The sequence below is a fragment of the Abramis brama genome, assembly GCF_963993115.1.
Source record: "Abramis brama genome assembly, chromosome: 25".
NCBI lineage: Eukaryota > Metazoa > Chordata > Actinopteri > Cypriniformes > Leuciscidae > Abramis > Abramis brama.
In genome coordinates, this window is record NC_139987.1 from 13,396,720 (window position 1) to 13,418,421 (window position 21,702).

Here is a 21,702-nt window from a genome sequence, read left to right on the forward strand (position 1 = left end):
TTATTTCATCTGAACATTTTTTAATATAAAAGCTTTTGCTTTTATACAAACATCAAAGACATAAGGCTTTCTTTTTTTCTTTTTACATAAATTACATTTCAAAAACACAGCAATACTGCGATTATATTGTCAGATTTTACACTATATTATTATTAATAAAAATAAAAATAAAAGATTTGCTACTGAAAATGATGGTGAAAGTCCATTAAGATGAGTTTTAATCTACTTATCTCTCCTGAAAGAATATTTGCAAATAATAAATCTGCAATAAAAGGTGGGTAGTAAATGTGTAGTTCTATACTAATAACATTCCATAAAAGCCTCTACTTACCAGAAGGTCTCAAATTATCTGTACAAGAATTAAGTGCACACTAAAGACAGAAGAGATCATACACAACCCTGATGTCAGCAAGATCTTTTTACATTGGCTGAACCCGCATTTCCTGACTATGGCAGACAGTTAATTACAGATTTGATCGTTTTTGGTAGGATTTGAAATGACAATGACCAAAAATAATCCAGCATCACCTTTTAAGATGGCCGACGTTGTGCTGTAACAACAGTCCGAATTTTCTAACTAAAATTAAAAATGTAAATCATTTTATATTCTCAAAGCCGATTAGTTAATGCTACAGACTAAAAAACACAGAGGTTGCAGGTCAAATCCGAAACAGTTCAGGAATTGCTGAGTTAGTGTGAACACATTCCTAGTCTGTCATTCTGCCCTTGAGAATCCAATAAGCCACCATTATCCTATAAACCTCAAATCATCTTCAAATGCTTATAATGTGCGTACAGAGAGGTCACATCTTGCCTGCGGTAATTACATTGCAAAATGTTTCAGATCCATATTAACGTAAACGTATAACTGCCTTTACACTTTCACTTCACATTTAATGAGCGCCAGGCCGAGAGAATGTAAGACAGAGAGATTGTGTGCAAGAGCTTTCCGTGCCTTCGTGCCATTGTTGGTCTATGTGAAGACATCTCACAGGTATCCACGGGTCTGTCAGCCCAACTGCACGTCCATGTCGATGGGACACAGCACGTATCTGGGGTCAAGTTTAGGCGTGTAGTCACCAAACTGTCTGGAAGCCTCGGTTCCGAAAACATCAAGCACTTTTCTGTTCATCAGAGCAAACCTGGACAAAGAAATCATAACTTTATGTGTTCAACAATTCATATGCATAATGGGACTTGATAATCAATCAGATTTTCCATTAATACTCACCTGCCCTTTGTCAGCCGCAGTAGAAACTTCCAGTATGATGGTCTCAGATTTTGCACTTCCATGACCGCCTGATCAGATCCATCCAGGACATATCAAACAAAATTATTTCAAAATAAATCACATGAACTATGGGCATGTTTCCAGTAGGTTTTTGAAATTGTCTTGAATTTATTGCTTTGTAATTTTAAACCTGGCAAACCTATTTTTGCCTTACTTTAATTTAAACCGCACTTGGCGTGATTCTCATTCAGTTCATGACGGAGTCATCAATAAGTCACACAGGCACAAACAGCTTCTGCATTTTAAAGTAGTTTGTATTTTCCCTTGGTGTAAAACTGTCCTTGGATATCCAGAAGGTCCTTTTAGGTAGATTTTAAAGAACATTTTAAACTCACCGCTTGAAAACAGATGGCGGTGGAGATGGCGTAGATTATGGTGTCAGCTTCAGGGAAGTAAGGAAACCTGCCTGCCTCGATCCCTTTGAAATACAATGTCTAAAAAGACAGTGAACAGATTATTAACAATGTATACACATACACTGAGTTATATTTTAAATAAAAAGAATAATTTTAATGATTAAATAAAAAAATAAATACACTGAACAAAATGATAAACGCCACTTTTTTTTTGCCCCCATTTTTCATGAGCTGAACTCAAAGATCTATGACTTTATCGATGTACAGAAAAGGCCTATTTCTCTCAAATATTGTTCACAAATCTGTCTAAATCTGTGTTAGTGAGCACTTCTCCTTTGCCGAGATAATCCATCCACCTCACAGGTGTGGCATATCAAGATGCTGATTATACAGCATGATTATTGCACAGGTGTGCCTTAGGCTGTCCACAAAAAAAGCCCACTCAGTTTTACTGTATTGGGTGGGGGGACCCTTTAAAAACACAAAGCAAACATCTATGTGTGTGTGTGTGTGTGTGTGTGTGTGTGTGTGTGTGTGTGTGTGTGTATGTGTATGTGTATGTGTGTGTGTATGTGTGTGTGTGTGTGTGTGTGTGTGTGTGTGTGTGTGTGTGTGTGTGTGTGTGTGTGTGTGTATGTATGTATGTATGTATGTATGTATGTATGTATATATATATATATATATATATATATATATATATATATATATATATATATATATATATATATATATATACACAGTGCTATGCATAAGTTTAGACACCCATGCTAAAGTTGACTAAAAAGAGGAATAAAAAATCATCTTTTGGAAATTGAACTTAATGCCTTAATTAAAAAAATTAGGAAAAATCCAACCTTTAAGGACACCAATTTTCTTTGTGAATGAATAATGTATCGTAAATAAATAAATGTTTTTCCTTAAAATACAGGGTGCATAAGTTTGGACACCCTTATATTAAATTCCCATAGAGGCAGGCAGATTTTTATTTTTAAAGGCCAGTTACTTCATGGATCCAGGATACTATGCATCCTGATAAAGTTCCCTTGGCCTTTGGAATTAAAATAGCCCCACATCATCACATAGCCTTCACCATACCTAGAGACTGGCATGGAGTACTTTCCATAAGATCATCTCTCAATGCAAATCAAACTAGCTATTAGGCTAACTGAAATAAAACCATGCCAATCTCTAGGTATGGTGAAGGCTATGTGATGATGTGGGGCTATTTTAATTCCAAAGGCCAAGGGAACTTTATCAGGATGCATAGTATCCTGGATCCATGAAGTAACTGGCCTTTAAAAATAAAAATCTGCCTGCCTCTATGGGAATTTAACATAGGGGTGTCCAAACTTATGCACCCTGTATTTTAAGGAAGAACATTTATTTATTTACGATACATTATTCATTCACAAAGAAAATTGGTGTCCTTAAAGGTTGGATTTTTCCTAATTTTTTTAATTAAGGCATTAAGTTCAATTTCCAAAAGATGATTTTTCATTCCTCTTTTTAGTCAACTTTAGCATGGGTGTCTAAACTTATGCATAGCACTGTATATATATACAGTGAGGAAAATAAGTATTTGAACACCCTGCTATTTTGCAAGTTCTCCCACTGGGAAATCATGGAGGGGTCTGAAATTGTCATCGTAGGTGCATGTCCACTGTGAGAGACATAATCTAAAAAAAAAAATCCAGAAATCACAATATATGATTTTTTAACTATTTATTTGTATGATACAGCTGCAAATAAGTATTTGAACACCTGTCTATCAGCTAGAATTCTGACCCTCAAAGACCTGTTAGTCTGCCTTTAAAATGTCCACCTCCACTGCATTTATTATCCTAAATTAGATGCACCTGTTTGAGGTCGTTAGCTGCATAAAGACACCTGTCCACCCCATACAGTCAGTAAGAATCCAACTACTAACATGGCCAAGACCAAAGAGCTGTCCAAAGACACTAGAGACAAAATTGTACACCTCCACAAGGCTGGAAAGGGCTACAGGGAAATTGCCAAGCAGCTTGGTGAAAAAAGGTCCACTGTTGGAGCAATCATTAGAAAATGGAAGAAGCTAAACATGACTGTCAATCTCCCTCGGACTGGGGCTCCATGCAAGATCTCACCTCGTGGGGTCTCAATGATCCTAAGAAAGGTGAGAAATCAGCCCAGAACTACACGGGAGGAGCTGGTCAATGACCTGAAAAGAGCTGGGACCACCGTTTCCAAGGTTACTGTTGGTAATACACTAAGACGTCATGGTTTGAAATCATGCATGGCACGGAAGGTTCCCCTGCTTAAACCAGCACATGTCAAGGCCCGTCTTAAGTTTGCCAATGACCATTTGGATGATCCAGAGGAGTCATGGGAGAAAGTCATGTGGTCAGATGAGACCAAAATAGAACTTTTTGGTCATAATTCCACTAAACGTGTTTGGAGGAAGAAGAATGATGAGTACCATCCCAAGAACACCATCCCTACTGTGAAGCATGGGGGTGGTAGCATCATGCTTTGGGGGTGTTTTTCTGCACATGGGACAGGGCGACTGCACTGTATTAAGGAGAGGATGACCGGGGCCATGTATTGGGAGATTTTGGGGAACAACCTCCTTCCCTCAGTTAGAGCATTGAAGATGGGTCGAGGCTGGGTCTTCCAACATGACAATGACCCGAAGCACACAGCCAGGATAACCAAGGAGTGGCTCTGTAAGAAGCATATCAAGGTTCTGGCGTGGCCTAGCCAGTCTCCAGACCTAAACCCAATAGAGAATCTTTGGAGGGAGCTCAAACTCCATGTTTCTCAGCGACAGCCCAGAAACATGACTGATCTAGAGAAGATCTGTGTGGAGGAGTGGGCCAAAATCCCTCCTGCAGTGTGTGCAAACCTGGTGAAAAACTACAGGAAACGTTTGACCTCTGTAATTGCAAACAAAAGCTACTGTACCAAATATTAACATTGATTTTCTCAGGTGTTCAAATACTTATTTGCAGCTGTATCATACAAATAAATAGTTAAAAAATCATACATTGTGATTTCTGGATTTTTTTTTTTAGATTATGTCTCTCACAGTGGACATGCACCTACGATGACAATTTCAGACCCCTCCATGATTTCTAAGTGGGAGAACTTGCAAAATAGCAGGGTGTTCAAATACTTATTTTCCTCACTGTATATATATATATATATATATATATATATATATATATATATATATATATATATATATATATATATATATATAAATAGACATGAAAAGCCAAAAGCAAACACTGAACCAGACACCATTGAGAAGCCCTACTCATTTGAAACCACTAAAAAACAAGATAATTCTTACCTCCACTAGTTTAGAGAAGAGGTACATGGAGATAGTGGTGCTCTTGTAGAAGAACATTGACGTACCGGCAAGAAAACCTGAAAAGATGGAGAAAAAGGTGAGAATCTCTAATGGCTGTGCAAAAGGAAAGGGGTTCAAAACACAATTTACCTGCTATGAGAGCATGGAGCTCGTCGTCCAGGTTCCGCATCCATCTCAGTAAACAGCTTGTGCCCTTACATAAAATGGAAGTGAGATGAAGAGAGAGAAATATCACATCTGAAAAATAGGTTACTGAGAAAGGTGAAGGAAACAAAAAACCCTACAAGTTGCAGAGAATCTTCTTGTCTCATAGGAAAGACAAGCACTGGATCTTAGTGGAGATGAAGTACCTTGTATATACTGACAAAAGATCCCAGGAAAGCTCCTAGCTGGAAGTTCTCTTTGTTGTAGAGCAGCCAGAGCAGACGAGAAGGTTTGGTGAAGACCTGTCTGAATGCTGATGGAACCTTCAAACAGCACTGAATGAGGTAACCCACGCTGAACATTCGGATGAAACCCTTTAAAAACACAAAGCAAAAATCTCAGAAGCTGCTCTCCAGAAAACATCCAGCAACTTCACATCAGCTGCCAGTTAGTGAGCAAAGGGCACTGCTATTTCAACAGAGCCTTTCCCCCAGATGAATGCTACACGTTTATGCATTCGCATTCGGTCTCTCTCCCATTTTAAACACATATGCTCAGAACAAACAGATGGATGGTTTGAAAGACAGCAGGTTTGGTGGTCTCAGACTCTTACTTTAACACAGTAGGAGATGCAGTTGTCCTGATAGTGTTTGCAACATCTATGCCTGGGTCCATGTTTGCATCTAAAGGGGACAACACACACACAATGAATGCAAATGCACAATACCTTATGAAGCAGGGGAACATTCACACATGACAATGAAGCTGACTGCTGACTGAACAACCAGGAATAAAAATCAACTCACAAAGTGGCAAATGAAAGTAAAACCATTTTTTCCCATTATAAATGTATAAAACAGCACTGTATGAGGTAGTAAATTTTTATTTGTGGACAGTAGGGCTGTGCTCAGAATGTCGATACAACGATACATCATGAACTCCTGACGATACGCGTTTCGATTGTGTAGCGTGAGAGTTTGAGAAAACCAAGTTAAATTTAAGTTGTTACAATTTTTGCTTTTATGGAATGTTTTAAGTTTTGTTTAGTCATTGAGCATTGTTGACACGCTTCAGTGTCACTATAATTGGCACTATAACTGTCATTTTAGTTATAGAGGCAGAGACTTTAAAACCATAAGGAAGAGCCATTCTAAACATTTTTGTGACAATTTTTTTTATTTCATTTAACTCATTGTTTTTTTTAATGACAAAAACTAAATAGTTTTTCAGTTATCACAACTGTTATAACACTGGTTATTCAATAAACAGATATTACTGTTACTAAACTCTGCTCAAAAGAAATTTAAATTCCAAATTGATCCATATTGTGATCCATATTGTATCGTGGCTTTAGTATCGTGATGCGTATCGTATCGTGACATTGTTGGTGATACACAGCCCTAGTGGTCAGTAATAAAAAAAGATATAAAACAAAAACAAATTAATACTTGTATTGATAAAGGACGCATTAAATTGATCAAAAGTGACAGCAAATACATTTAGAAAAGTCTTATAATGTAAGAGATTTCCAATTCAAATAAATGCTGTTCTTTTGAACTTTCCATTCACCAAATAATCCTTAAAAAAAAGCCTCACGGTTTCCACAAAAATATTAAGCAGCACAACTGTTTTTAACTTTGATAATAATAAGAAATTATTCTTGAGTATTAAATAAGCATATTAGAATGATTTCTGAAGGATCATGTGACACTGAAGACTGGAGTAATGATGCTGAAATTTCAGCTTTGCCAGCACAGGAATAAATTACATTTTAAAATATATTAAAATAGAAACAGTTATTTCAAATTGTTATAAATATTTCACAATATTACCGTTTGTAATGTATCTTTAATATCAATGCAGCCTTGGTGCGCATAAGAGATTAAAAAAATCGTATTGACACCAAACTTTTAAATGGTATTGTGTACGTGTAGTGATATAATATATATATATATATTTTATGACATTTTTTTTTCTCAAATATACATGCAGATTTGGTTTTAATTTGTATTTTATATTTTTTTCTCAAATATACATGCAGATTTGGTTTTAATTTGTATTTTATATTTTTTTCTCAAATATACATGCAGACTTGGTTTTAATTTGTATTTTATTACTGTGGTCAGTTAGAATAAACTGATCTCATAAGTTCTAAAAGTCATTCAAAAGAAAAAGGAATAACACCACATTTGATAAAAGAGTATAACTTAGTTCACAATTCATTTATTTTACTTTGACAGTTCTAAATATCTTTTTTTCTTAATTTTCCATGAATTAAAAAGTCTTTAAGTAATTATGTCAAATAAAAAAAACTGTCTTAACTCAGTTTTAATGTTTAATTATATAATACTTTTGGCAGAATTGGATAGAATTAAATACATTTTTCTGTCAAAAATACCGGTCTTGAATACAAGTTTGAAATGTATGTTTTCTAGGTGTGTATCTCACTCACACAGAGTCTAGGAGTTTGCGTGTAAATGCTGTGATACAGCTCCCCCTGGAGGCAGGCGTGTGCTCTGGTCTCTCATCCGGTGGCTGCGCGTCTCTCTCTGAACCCTGTGCGTACGCGTGCTCAGCCAGGCTAGAGTGTGTCGGGATCTCCTCCTTCCCAACTATAAATCTGCCACAGCCAGACACATAATCTCCTTTAGCAGCCTGACATGACTTTAAACTCTGAACAAGGTGTTTCCTAGGGGGCCGTAGGATTAACAGAAAATCCTTGGGAATTTAAGTAGTATGTACAGAAGTCATATAAATTATAAACTTACTTTAAAGAAGAGAAAGCGAAGCCATTCAGTCCGTCTTTGCATCTGAAGATAAAACCAGAAATGGAAAGGTCAAAGTTTGTAATCGAACAACTATATATGTGTTCTGAAGAGTGTGCTTGTCCATCTTAAAGGGATAGTTCGCCCAAAAATGACAATACGGTCATCATTTACTCACCCTCATGTTGTTCCAAACCTGTATGAGTTTCTTTCTTCTGCTGAACACAAAAGAAGATATTTTGAAGAATGTTGGTAACCAGACAGTTGATGGGCTCCATTGACTTCCATAGTGGTTTTCGTCGATTGGGACCATTAACTGTTTGGTTACCAAGATTATTCAAAATATCTTTTGTGTTCTGCAGAAGAAAGAAATTCATACAAGTTTGAAACAACTTGAGGGTGAGTAAATGACAGAATTTTCATTTTTCGGTGAACTATCCCTTTAATGCTGGTCCTGGAGAACCTCAGCAAGTCTTGGAGCCTCTACTAATGAGAATGAGAAATAAATGAGTTAACCAGTGCTGGCGTCTTCCAGAACCAGGGTTGAGAACCAATAAGCTGACCAACATACCTGAAGAAAAACATGTAGAGGGATGCAGTCAAGCAGAAGAGAAGAACCTAAGGGGAAAATTTTTTAAAATATGAGATAGACATCAAACAAAACGCTGTGATCAGGTTAAAAACATTTCTGTTGCTTTTAATCAATTGAATGCATCTGTGCTGAATAAATGTATTAATTTAATTATAAATAAAAAAAATCGTATTAATGGTAACGTAAACTAACGTACCTCTCCATGTTTCATAGGCTTAACGAGACCCCTCGTGACAGCCATCCGAAAAATCGTCTCCGTTGCCTGGAAATAACACAGAGCACTTTAGATCAAAATTAGCTAAGGGTTCCTTGAAACAGACAATTTTTGATCACAGCTTTCCAGAAACAGTCACATAACTGACAGATAACAGATGCAATGTTGACAACTGCCAGGAAATGCTCAAGCAAGTATGAAAAAACTGTCGAGAAGACTTAACACAGTGGAACTGAAAAGAAGCGATGCTGAATCGTCTCACCAGGTTTGCCATGTAAATTGTAAGAAGTCCTCTCCTGCATAAGAACACAGACGAATTACATAGGATATCTCTAACCTTTTTGCGATGTTAAGGCCCAGTCACACAAAGGACGATAACAATAAAGTTTTAATAATCAATAAAGAACGATTAAGTTTTAATAAATGTTTTAATTATATGAGAAAAGATACATCCACACCACAACTATAACAATAATTACACAGCAGAAAAATACTGTTGGAATTACTTTCAGAACAATTTCCCAGCTGATAAATGATAAAAACACTGACATCCAATCAGAATCCACCTGACTTTAACTCTTTCCCCACCAGCGTATAGATCAAAACAAAGAACAGAGCCTTTGCTTTTAAACAAAAGAAAAAGTTTTATTCTAGCTTCATGCATTCTATTATCAACAATTGAAAGTGGGTTTCATAAAAAAAGCAACATTTTGAACAAAAAGCTGAGAAAATCAATCTTTTTCCCCCAAAGACTATAACGTGCATAAGCACTGCTTTAATCACTTGTTTCTGCTCTTTTTTTTTGCCTGTGTTTTGATCCGGAGCTTCTCTACTTTTTCAGAAGTTGTGTAATAAATGTAGTTTAAACTTTGCATGAAATTTGTGTAAAAGGAAATCTGAAAACGTCAGGGCTAACCTGCTTTTCCGCTCTATTAGTATGGCGATGTATGAGGCCGGCAGTGCCGCCCCAAAGCCGGCCGACCAGGAGTAGAAACGTCCCAACAGCTTCCTGAATAATGGAAGAAAAAGAAAGGAAACAATGGAAAGGACAGTAGGTCATTTATATTCATAATCTACACAACAGAGCTATCTGACGTGCTTTCAACCGAGGATAATATCGCTGTTGAGTATTTGTCTCATTTTGAAGGGATTTCAATGTATTCACAAATTAAGTGCGCTTCATTCCATTGAACCGGTCATGCAGAATAACAGTCATAAATCCAAAAGTTTATCTCAGTACATAATTTATTTGATGTGTCAATGGTCTTAACAATCCTATTTGGACGAATATGAGCGTAGGCTCTGAACAGCTGATAAGGACATGGATTCAAAGGTTGCTTTACAGCTCTTGTTGCAGCAACAGTACACGTGGGACAGCAAACATTTCCAAGTATTGCTTGTTAGCAGAATTCGGTTAAGATTACCGGAGAATGCAGAAAAACGCAATGTAGAGGCCTCCATTTGCGGTCAGGAAAGACGTGGATTGCAGGATCTCAGGAAGCAGCCTTTTCTTGTAATAATCTTTTTTCCTCCTTCTTAAAATGGCTGCAATCTGGAACACAGAAAAAAAAAAATCTATTGAATGTTGAGGATATTTCCTGTTATTCAGATAAATCCATTTCGGATTTTACTCTGAGCTTTTAAAGTCACCTTGTCACATTTTTATGGAATATTGCAGTATTTATTATAAATGATTTATCCGTTCACAATCACATCATTTTATTAAAGTAATGCGGCCTCGTAATCTTTGATCAAAATAACTTCTCCTCCCTCTTGCAGTGACATCTCTTCTCTGATGATGTGTTTTACTGGCGCGAGGGCGGGACAACCTGTCACTCACATGATCAACCAATAGCAAACGACAATGATCCAACCATCCAATCAATTCCCCATGGACAAAATCAAGTCCCGTCCTATATTTTTTCTTGTTTGAGAATCTGGCAACTTCAGTTTCATGCCAACTTTAAAGGAAAAAGAATGCACTGAGAGCTTATGTGGCACAATAGACTACAGTACAGTTTCAATATGACATTGGCTGTAACCTTTGTCGTGGCATTACACAAACACATTGGTTTCTGTAGATGCTGACACTGTGGTTTGTCATCCAAATACCACTGACCTACTGTCTAATGATAGACTGACTGAGCCATAGTTTTTGCGAAACTGAATCGAATGCCAGCACTGCACTGCAACCCTACAGTTCAGGTGTTGCACCACTATGAACTGGATGATCCCTCTATCAGATCTATAAAGACTGACAGCCAGTTATGCCAAGTCATCACAGGCACGTACATACAAGATAACATTCCCTGATTAATAAATATACTAATGTGATGTGCCATTTAGCCAATCAAAACTGACAATTCCTTTTTTATGGAATATTGCTCTATTTATTATAAATGATTTATCAGTGCACAGCATTATTAGGGCCAGAGCACAGATGGTTGCTAATTACCAGTTTATTTAATAAGGCAAAATTCGTGAACAAATCGTTCAAGCAGGTGTGACATCAAAATCTATCTCCCAATGAGATTATGACTCCCCTGCTTCTCCCTATGCCGGTTAGGATTAGGATTAGGTGTGAGCGTTAGAGATAGGGACCAACAGGTAGGGGCACTGAATCAATCAATCAGAAACAAGTGTGTCAAAATTTCGCTAGAAAGATTCAACCGATTTATTGAAAAGATCCAAAACTCCAAAAACGATTCGTTCACGAATCTGATTGGCAAGTTTTAATGTGAGACAGTGAACATCCTGGCCAAATAAAACATCTGAACCTAAACCTTGCTTTGATAAACTAATAGTTCATCTTAAATCTGCAGTTTCAGTTTAATGAGAATGACTGTGCAAATCTAACAGACAAACCAGGCAGTTTATCATCAAATTAAGTATGTCAAGCATCATTTCAATTCACAACATATTTCAAAGAGGACTGTAATGCGGAAACGTGAACATTAAACAATAAGACAATGAACAATGAAAGCGAAAGTGCCTACGTTTTGCACAAAGTTACGCAAATGAGCATTTGACAGTTTGATCAGTATCATTCAGCAGCTCTCTCTCTCTCTCTCAGCTCATCCGAGCATGTCATCAGATTAACGACCTTTCCTGGACGATTTGAATGCTAGTAAATGTAAAACACGACGGGTTGAGACAGACTTTTGTGTTTTTATTACTAAATAACTTAGCAACTGTTACGGGCCCTCGCTCGCATCGTCCTGCAGGACTCTGATGTAACTTAGCTACCAGGCTAACTGCGCCCTTGCCAGGGTAAATTAACGTTTAGATCCGCGCAAATACACTCACCAGATACAGAGGAGCGTATATCTTGAATGAGACCTCCAGAGCACCGGCTGTCACCTGGAGGGTGGAATTCGTACATGAGGTACTCCATGTGTGCCCTATCTCATAGCAGCTATGCGGTATGGACTTACTGAGAGCAGCCATGATTAGTACCGCACGTCGCGAGCGCGCGTCCACTGTTTCTTGCAAGAGCGCTCCCGATAAACGCGCGCGCACCCTGGAAGGTCAGATAATGACAACATGACCAGATACCATAACTGCAACGGTTATTGTTTCCACACAATAAAAATCATTTAATTGATTATGTAATAATTATTATTTGTTAGTTACAATATAAGTGAACAATTTTTAATGATATTAATTATTTAGCAGACAAAGCGCCTTAAAAATAACTAGAACAGAAGCAATCAAACCAACAACAGGGCAACAATATGGAAGCGCTGTGACTAGTCCCAGTTAGTCCAGCACACTACATGTAATTACAGAAAGATTCGGAACATTTCTCATAACTAAAGCAAAACTAAAGAACTAAAGCAAAACATTAACTGTGGTAACCATTTTTAGCTGGAGGGTGTGATGTGATGTATAATCGATTTTTAATAATACTGTCTTTGAAATTACCTTTTTTTTTATGCATTCATTGCTATAATGAATCTGATTTTTTAAGATTTCTAAATATTGGCACCCCAATAACAGTTAGCAAACACATATCTATAAATTACATACAAATTTAGTTTACTATATAAATTAGTGTGCGCCAACTTAACAATTAGCAAATCTGTCTATATCTGTAGACTTTGATATAACCAGACCTCCACAAACCACTTGCACTAGTGCTTTTTTTTTTTTTTAAACAAACATTTATAAAAGCTACTTAAATGTCCTAATTGAACTAAGGCTTAATCCTGGCTTAATTTAAACCCTGTCTGAGAAACCTGGCCAATATTTTTTGGGGAAAGGATTGAATCAACTCAGCACAATAATAATCCAATCTGCACAAAAATAGTGCTGCAAGGACTCCCATTACTATGTAGAGACATAGTGTTAATTTAACTTTATGAATATAATAACTCATTTTCAAGAATATCAAACTGTTGCAATTACACTGCATTTTGTTATACACCAAGAATTATTTAAAAGAAATGCCAAGGATGCTGACAGCTCAAGTGCCTTTATTGGGACAAGAAAAACAGCTCAGAGCCACTCATTGTTAATGTGGATGGCTTCTAAAAAAAAAAAAATACAAAAAGAATGGGGTAAGATATTAAATACATAACACTTGAAAAGCTAAGACGATGACAGAGACACACAGGCTAGTGACATCAGTCATCCTCATCCCAGTCCTTCTTTCCTTGTGGAGCTTTGGGTCCACCAGCCGGCTTGGCCATTATAATCTGTGGGAGGAGAAGCAGACATAATCAGACACTTAAAAGACTAGAGTAAAGACGCACAGTGCAAACGTTAGCAGGGGAAAATCCTGAGGAAAAAGTGTTTTTAGTGCATGCGGCATGCAAGTAAACTGCACTAAAATCCCCAGATGACATTCAAAGTGTCACAGAGACTGAAGTTAGTGATGCTTGTGAAGTGCAAAACTAGATCTTAAACTGATAGTTATGAAACAACCATTATACTCAGTCCAATCATTATCTCTTGGTTTTCAGGATGAAATTATCCAATTAAAAAGTTCTAGGATAAAAAGCATCTGAATTTATATTTATCAATGCGTTAATACAAATTAACAGCATAACTGTTATCTGTGATGTAAAGACTGCAGCCAGTCAGGCTAGACTTATTTTAACAACAAATTCAAGGTGAATTTCCACACAGTGCTCATGCAACCCGGTTCACTCCAGTGGTTAATCACTCCAAACAGTGGCTTTAGTTTGTGCACCTTTGCTATTATTTTGATTTCTTATCAGTGATGTGTATCAAATTTTTCTGGTTGGTCTTCCCAATCGTCCTTGTCCCAGTGTCCTTGCTGTTTGGGGGCTCTGGGTCCCCCTGCTGGTTTTGCCATAATGATCTGGCATACACACATCACATTATAATCCCCCCAAAAAACAGGCTAACAAAGCACCTGAATTGATAAATATGGATGAATAAGATATTGAATGATATGCAAATAGTTGTAAAGTGAAGCACTAACCTGATCCACACGGAGGATGGTGATGGCTGCGTTTGTGGCCAACTTGATGCCCCAGTGCTTCACCAGGTATGGGTCGAGGATACCGGCCTCCAGCATGTCCTTCACCGCAGGCCCCTCTCCCTAAATGGTTTAAAAAGTACATAGAAATCAATAACACATTAACAGGATCTCAGCAGAGTTTTTAAAATCTAATTGAAGGCTTAAGACCTTTTTTAAGACCTGCACAAATAAAATTATTACCGTATGGGCAGGATAGAGCAACGTCTATGATAACATAATACAAGTTCAAATAAAGTTTTATAAAATGATAAAACCTTACATTTCAGCCTTTAAACCATTTTTATGAAAAGGGATGAGTTCAAAATGATACATTTATTCTAGATACATTTTTAGAAATGCGACGAGTTTGCAGGTATGATATAAACAATTACAAACACCTTAAGAAAAACATTGCCATAATTCATCAACAGTATAGCATAAGCAATCGCCTTGCATAAATGTGTGGAATTCATTAATTGCGAACCGCTGTGAAACTACAAGCCTGTAAAATGCATAACAGCACCGCATTTTTACATTGAAACGACTCAGCGCTCAATTAAATTTTACATTGAAACGACTCAGCGCTCAATTTTGAAGTTTAATATTCAAATTAAACCATAAGGTGATTAGCATTTTTCTGTACCCAAATTTAAGACCTCTTGAAATGATAATTAAGACTATTCTTACACTTTTTAAGATATTTAAGACTTTTTGTAGCCTTAAATTGTATAAAACCTGAATTCAAGACTTTGAAATGTATTATTTAAAATGCATGATTTAGGAACCTTCTTTAGTTATTTCATGATTGCTGCCTCTAAATTATAAATAGCTTCTCTTCTCCCATTGCTGTTTCTACTTGTAGCCCTTACAAAGCAAGCGTTTGCTGCGGGCCCCTCACCTCAATATCAAAGCCATAGTTCTTGTTGCCCTCATGGTGTGTGGCGTAGAGTTTGGAGATCAGCTCATTGCCCTTCACGCCAGAGTTTTCAGCCAGAGAACGGGGCACAGCTTCAAACGCCTCTGCAAACTTCTTGATGGCGTACTGCTCCAGGCCTGGGCAAGACTTTAGAGGACGTTTTCAAATTATTTACACTGTTTAAGGTGTGCCAACAGCAAAAGGAAATTAGATTAATTTACTTACTTCTCCATAGGAGGTGAGGTGTTTCGCAAGCTCAATTTCAGTGGCACCGGCACCTGGACAAAGACGCGCATCCTGAGGGGACATAGTTCTGTTAGTGTCACATTTTTTTCATGATTTAGTTAGAAGTGGATTGGATTAGAGGTGGATTTTTAAACTAGCTCACCCTGACAAGGACTTTAAAGGTGTTAACACCATCATCGATGGCACGTTCAATGTCATCCATCAGGTTGTCTGTGGACCCACGAATTACTAAAGTAGAGATGGCTCCATCATCTTTATCTAGAAATAGGAGCGAGATGGCATGAGCTGTCTGGATGCGTCACTCCCAGACCAAACAACAATATTTACAATGCAAAATTTGCTAATCAAGCTACAGAGTGGCAAGAAAACAAGTCTCAGTGAGTGACTCATTTCACCCCAAGGCTGCATTTATTTGATCAAAAAGACAGTAAACATTTTAAATAACTGTTCTCTATTTTAATATATGCTAAAATGTAATTTATTCCTGAGATGGTAAAGCAGAATTTTCAGCATCATTACTCCAGTCTTTTCTTACCATGTTTGAAAACCACAACCTGCGTATCTCCAACCTCGGACAGGTAAACACTGTCACAGCGTCCCATCTCTTCTGGAGTCGGCGGAGTCTGTTTGTCCAGAGGAAAAATGAACAACAGAGACACTGACACAGAGTGAACATAATGATGCGAACTGGCTTATCACCAACTCACTGCTTTACACAAAGTGGCACTAGTGAAGTAGAGCTCTAATCCAGCCTGGAAAATCAAGATTAACTCACCAATCTGGGCAACGCAGTGGCTCCAACAGTTTTGCATAGTCTTCTGAGGTCCCATTTTGAATTCAGCCTTGGTGAAGAACGAACAGCGTTCATAAATATCAGACATATAGCTAAATTCTCATTTAAAAAGCCAAAAATGCTGAATCAAGCTGCACAAAAAAGGGAGGAATCTTCCTCTCTCTCACCTGACCACCATGAGCTTGTACTTGTTGGCGTAATGAAGGGCCATATCAGCAATTTTGCCTCCAGTCACAATCACATTGGCCCCTGAATCAGCAATAGTCTTCACCTGGAGCTCCATCAGGTCCTCCTCTCCTTTACTGAAATTCATGAGCTCCTCTGCGTTCTTTATAAGTACTGTGCCCTATGAAACATCAGAAAGAAATGAAGGAAGAAAGCCCGAACAGCAATAAATAAAAAAGGAGAATGTGATTTATTGCTCTTTTTTGAACATCACACAAAGAAAATACTGTCCAGCCATTGAGACTCAAGGTAGACAGTATAAAGACATTTAATCTAATTCAATTAGCTTTTTTCTACCTTGGTTTCAGTAGTCATGCAGTCAAACGGACAGGAGAACACTGCTATCTTTGCGTCTTTCACTGATGTGAGGTCTCCTTCGGTCTCTTTCTTAAATACCATCCCATGAAGCATAGTAGAAGAGTTCAGTCCACAGCCCTACAAAAAATACAAAAAACAATGTAACTGACCCACAGGCACTCTAGGAATCATTTAGTTTAAAGCAATGGTCTAAATTTTATTTATTAAACTTTATACTTACCAAAATCTTGCACACTCTTACATTATCAACATTGAAATTGCCAGACTCAGGGAATATAGACACTGTAAAATAAATAATACAATTAAAACGACCCTTAAAATTATATCACAAAATTCACTTTTGAAATTAACTTTCCCAAAGTACCCCAAAGAACTCATGCCTTACCACAGGCCTGTGCAATGAGGTTGGCCAGGAAGTCCTCGTTGCCGTACTGTTTGCTCATGACAGCTGAGCGGATCATGGCCGTGGCCTCTTCCAGATCGTGCAGGTTCTTAGCAGACGAGCAGACGCAATCAGGCAGAATTTCCAGAGCTTTCTTACATGCCATCTCATAGCCCTCAATCACCTGGGATAAATAATCAACATAATCATCAGCTCAGGCAAATAAACGATCTATAATGAAAATAAATGATATATTAGTTCACAACTTGGCATTAACTTGCAAGGTCAACACATTATGAAAAAATGTAAAATTCAAAAAAAAAAAAAAATGCATCGTTTTTATTGTGAGAACCAAACTTTGGGAATTTGCCAAGACTATCAAAATACACAATTTAATTTAAACTAGTTTAAAAGATAATGAAAACCTCGATCCTGACAGTAGCTACGTTTAGGCTACATTCACCCACATAATCATTTTATAATTGGATTGATGGCTCAATTGGACTGTAAAGCTTTCATGTAAACACCTAAACTGATCTGATTGAGCTGGATCCAAAAAATTTTGGATTGGATTGAAGGGGGTGGTGTGGACCTGGAATGATCCAATCAGCAGGACAAAATGAATTATGTAAACGCTTAAATCGGACTATTTTCAGATTCAAAAATACCTTGAGCACATGTGCAACACCGTGATGTGTAAGATTACGTACGTTTTAGGTCATATGAACATGTTTATTAGGTCAGGTTCAGTCTCATCCATTGATCAGTTCATATTTGCTAAATATTTGCTTAAAAAAATGTCCGCTTTCTTTTTAGACATACCATCATGTCAAAAACAACAATTATGCTCACATCATCTCTGGAGGCATTATCCCACAGACTTTAAACTGTGGATTTTTTAAAAAAAAAAATTCATGTAATGCAGATCGGATTGCAACGTTTAGGCTTCTTATAAACAGAACTTTCTGAATCTCAAATCAGATTGGATTTATTCTGATTAATGAAAATTAGTGCACAGTGACATACTGCATTAGATCTGTTGTTTACTGACCTCTGAAACGGACAGGCCCATCCTCAGCAGCTCCTCTGCGAGCTCCAGCAGAGCACCAGCAAACACCAACACAAAGTTTGTACCATCACCTACTTCCTGCTCTTGCATGTGGGATGCCATCACGATCATTTTGGCTGCTGGGTGCTGAACCTTGGAGGAGGGAAAAATAGACACAATAAATGGAGATATTCTTTCAAATTATAAGCATTAAAGGTGCAGTAAGTGATTTCTGAGAAACACTACTGACATTTGAAATCAACCCAAACAAACCCTCTCTTTGTCTCTTTATCATAGGTGCAGCAAAACAAAATAATGCTCCGCGAAAAAGCAAACATGACAAAACGAACGACTAAGAAGAACTAAAAATAAACTGTACACAAGAGTATATTCAACCAAGAGTTTGTTAGTCGCAAGCAGCACTCCAGCTCTGGACAACTGGCCTGTTACTATAGCTAACATTACAACAGCATATCTCTGTTCTGTGAAACAAACTGATGTTACTCACATATGGTGCAAAAACAATGCAACCTCTGTGTCTGTTTTCAGGCTTTCCCGCTTAGGTCTATTATTACTTTTAGAAGTACATTTTAGTATACAGTAATGATATATTTTCTATCATAATTTCTTGAGGCTAAACCAAATTTTTATTTTTGACAGTTTGTCATGAAGAACTTTCAGTTTTAGTTTGAGTGAATTTGATGCAAGTTTTTCTCAAATGAAAGGGTGAAAAGCCTGTGAAGTGACACAAAGCATCTCTGGAAATGAAGTTCATGTCCTCATATATTGAGACGGCAGATGCAGAAAACACTGGTGTGTGAGATTGTGTATCAGACAAAACCACGCCATTCATTCACACAGACACATAGAAATGTTGTCGCATTTATTTCTGCTGTGATGGGCTGTTAGATTAATCCATATCGAGTAAAAAATATCCAGAGCTTATCATCTTTATCAACGAATATCATCGATATGATATTGTTTATCGCCCAGCCCTAGCTCTCAGTCCGATCCACTTTCAACAGCGTTTCTCAGAAATCACTTACTGCACCTTCAATTAATGAGTTTATCACAATTACTAATATTACCTCCAGCTCTCTCAGAATAGTGGCAGCGTCATTTGTGACAAAGAGTTTCTCCAAGTGGTTGATGACCATTTTGTTCATACCTGTACAGAATTAAATGAACATGCACAGTCCAGTCAGAATCCAGTAGTTTCACATAAAAAAGGTCCAAGACATCACATTAAACAAACAAATTAGCCTCACCATTGGGTCCATATGCAGTTCTTGTGGTCTGTGCCAGTTCCTTGCATGCCTGGATGTTCCTGTAAACAGCCTCTTCAAGACCCGAATAGTGCTGATTGTGTAGAACAAACAAGACAAAAGTAATTTCATATTTTGAAAATATAAAACGTGGGGTTTGTTAGTGGTTTTAAAATACAAAATTGAGTAACACGCAACCTGATTTCATTTTTAAAAGTATTTAAATGTAAATACAAAATTAAATAATAGGCAGTGACAGAGCAGCCATTCAAGTTGATATTTTCATAATGTATAGCATAATAAAAAATGGGGGCCAATTTTGCTTTCATTGTGCAGTAATTTTATAATTAAGTTTATGATTTCTAAAAAAAAAAAACAATAATTTACACACCCTTACTATATCATTCAAATACAACTAAATGGATGGATCAGAAAGAATAGTATTTTTGATATCTGTTGGATATACTGATGCTCATCAAAACTACATGTCAGAACTATAGGTGTGAAAATCTAAAATAAAAAAAATAATTAAATCTCAAACGCTAAACATTTAAAATCTAAATCTTTACAAAAGTTAATTCATTGCAAACACTGAATCGTTAAAAACAAGTTATTGTGCTAAATACAATAACTAAGTTAAATGATCAGCATATCAACAAACGAATACGCAGAAAAATGAGAAACCACACAAAACGGCATTTTTATAGAAGCGAAATAAAATTGTAGATTTTAAATAAATAGTGTTGTAATTCTGACGTTTAACAAAAGCATTTTCCTTTCCTAATACTGTATGATCACAAGACATTTGGATGAGTGATGGAAGTGTGAGGAGTGTCTGTCAGTGGCACATGTTTTAAGCTAACATGCTAACTTCATACATCATTTACTTTCTAACGGAACCCTTTCACTATCTAACCTTCGATAATTCATGAATACCTAATGTTATTAACGACCTTGTACAAAACGTTAATATTCAGATGAAGTCCCAAGCGTCTGGTAGTTTTACCGGTAGTTGGACGGCATGAGGCCCATGTTCTAGAAACATCTATGGGAAGTCACTGCGTGTGCTCTTAAAAACAACACAATACGAGCAAAACACGGTTTCAGCAGCCCTACCTTTGCACCATCCTTTAACATCTGGGCAAAGCCCGGGGCTTTGGGGACGTGAAGAGCCATTTGGACCAGATAAAGTGGATATTAGACTGATGCAGGGTGAGGCTGCAGCGCACTGGAAGCATGCAGCTAAGAAAGAACAGGCGCAGCAGCAGAGAGCAGAAACACGGATTGCTGATCCAGATAGGCGAGATAGTGGAGCGCCGATAAAGTGCCCACCCAGAAGAAAATCTGCAAAAAGCAAGCTATTTAATATTCATTAATCATAAATAATTTCGCGATCAAAATGACTGATAATTTCCAGCAATTTGCAAAGCTTTTTATTTATTTATTAAAATACCACATTTACGATATTATTATGTAGCCTATTATGTTAGATGCAAAATAGTCATAGGCCTACATAACACAAAAGACAAACAAAACGCATAAATCTTGTTAGATAGCTTTTCTATAAGATATCATTAGATAGTTAGCTAGGCTAGTGGTGTACTATCTAGCTTTAAATGGAGCACCCAAAACTAAAAATAAAAAGTGCCCTAATTTACTCACCCTCAAGTTGTTTCAACCTGTATGAATTTCTTTCTTCTGCTGCACACAAAATAATATATTTTGAAAAATGTCAGTAACCAAACAGTCGATGGTCAATGAGGCCATACTTTTTAAAATATCTGCTTGTGTTTATACAGGTTTAGAACAACTTGAGGATGAGTAAATGATAACAGAATGTTGATTTTTGGGTGAACTATTCCTTAAAACAGTCAAGTACACAGTCAGCAATAAAATAAGTAAATAGGCTAGTAAACACTCAATAATAAAATAAGAACAGAAACAAATGACTACACACACACACACACACACACACACACATATATATATATATATACATATCACTTTTAATAATACACTTTTAATAATGTGTGTATATATATATATATATATATATATATGCCTATGTCTATATATATATATGCCTATGTCTATATATATATATATATATATATAGAATAGTCACTATTAATAATTAATTATCAAAATATTAAGACATTTCTAAATAGTTTCCTGAGCCTTATTTACTTATTTTAAATGTGTTTTATTTTTTTTACTTATTTAGATAAATATCTTTATATTTTTTATATTTTCTCTCTGTGTGACTGTTGTTTTTAAACAATTTGATGTACACAACTGAATGATTGC

General features: G+C 36.8%; 2 protein-coding genes across 3 annotated transcripts; both read right to left on the reverse strand.

The window, feature by feature from the left end:
• On the reverse strand, nucleotides 1-12,214 carry tmem135 (transmembrane protein 135). Its single transcript, XM_084104353.1, has 15 exons — nucleotides 12,021-12,214; nucleotides 10,139-10,266; nucleotides 9,631-9,723; nucleotides 8,977-9,010; nucleotides 8,697-8,762; nucleotides 8,480-8,526; nucleotides 7,912-7,953; nucleotides 7,596-7,763; nucleotides 5,757-5,826; nucleotides 5,350-5,517; nucleotides 5,129-5,192; nucleotides 4,979-5,055; nucleotides 1,627-1,725; nucleotides 1,232-1,299; nucleotides 1-1,142 (listed from the first exon to the last, which is right to left on the reverse strand). The coding sequence occupies exons 1-15, from the start codon at nucleotides 12,159-12,161 to the stop codon at nucleotides 1,010-1,012; spliced, it is 1,398 nt and encodes a 465-aa protein (XP_083960479.1). The 5' UTR covers nucleotides 12,162-12,214; the 3' UTR covers nucleotides 1-1,009.
• A 958-nt stretch (nucleotides 12,215-13,172) lies between these two features.
• On the reverse strand, nucleotides 13,173-20,671 carry cct8 (chaperonin containing TCP1, subunit 8 (theta)). 2 transcript variants are annotated; one of them, XM_084104422.1, is made up of 16 exons: nucleotides 20,512-20,671; nucleotides 19,399-19,489; nucleotides 19,219-19,298; nucleotides 18,134-18,283; nucleotides 17,086-17,266; nucleotides 16,921-16,982; nucleotides 16,680-16,817; nucleotides 16,325-16,503; nucleotides 16,140-16,206; nucleotides 15,900-15,987; nucleotides 15,507-15,622; nucleotides 15,344-15,415; nucleotides 15,101-15,265; nucleotides 14,164-14,283; nucleotides 13,909-14,040; nucleotides 13,173-13,411 (listed from the first exon to the last, which is right to left on the reverse strand). In XM_084104422.1, the coding sequence occupies exons 1-15, from the start codon at nucleotides 20,569-20,571 to the stop codon at nucleotides 13,933-13,935; spliced, it is 1,677 nt and encodes a 558-aa protein (XP_083960548.1). In that variant the 5' UTR covers nucleotides 20,572-20,671; the 3' UTR covers nucleotides 13,173-13,411; nucleotides 13,909-13,932. The 2 variants fall into 2 exon arrangements, with proteins under 2 accessions (XP_083960548.1, XP_083960549.1); XM_084104423.1 differs by lacking the exon at nucleotides 13,909-14,040.
• Nucleotides 20,672-21,702: the final 1,031 nt, after the last annotated feature.

Excerpts from the sequence above, each read along its gene's own strand:
- tmem135 (XM_084104353.1), bottom strand. The coding sequence starts at position 12,161 with ATGGCTGCTCTCAGTAAGTCCATACCGCATAGCTGCTATGAGATAGGG. Across the intron at positions 9,011-9,630 it reads CTAATAGAGCGGAAAAGCAG|GAGAGGACTTCTTACAATTT; the intron begins GTTAGCCCTGAC and ends GTTCTTATGCAG. Across the intron at positions 5,518-5,756 it reads GCATCTCCTACTGTGTTAAA|GGTTTCATCCGAATGTTCAG; the intron begins GTAAGAGTCTGA and ends GTGTTTTTAAAG.
- cct8 (XM_084104422.1), bottom strand. The coding sequence starts at position 20,571 with ATGGCTCTTCACGTCCCCAAAGCCCCGGGCTTTGCCCAGATGTTAAAG. Across the intron at positions 19,490-20,511 it reads TGTTAAAGGATGGTGCAAAG|CACTATTCGGGTCTTGAAGA; the intron begins GTAGGGCTGCTG and ends CTACACAATCAG. Across the intron at positions 16,504-16,679 it reads GCATGACTACTGAAACCAAG|GGCACAGTACTTATAAAGAA; the intron begins GTAGAAAAAAGC and ends GATGTTTCATAG.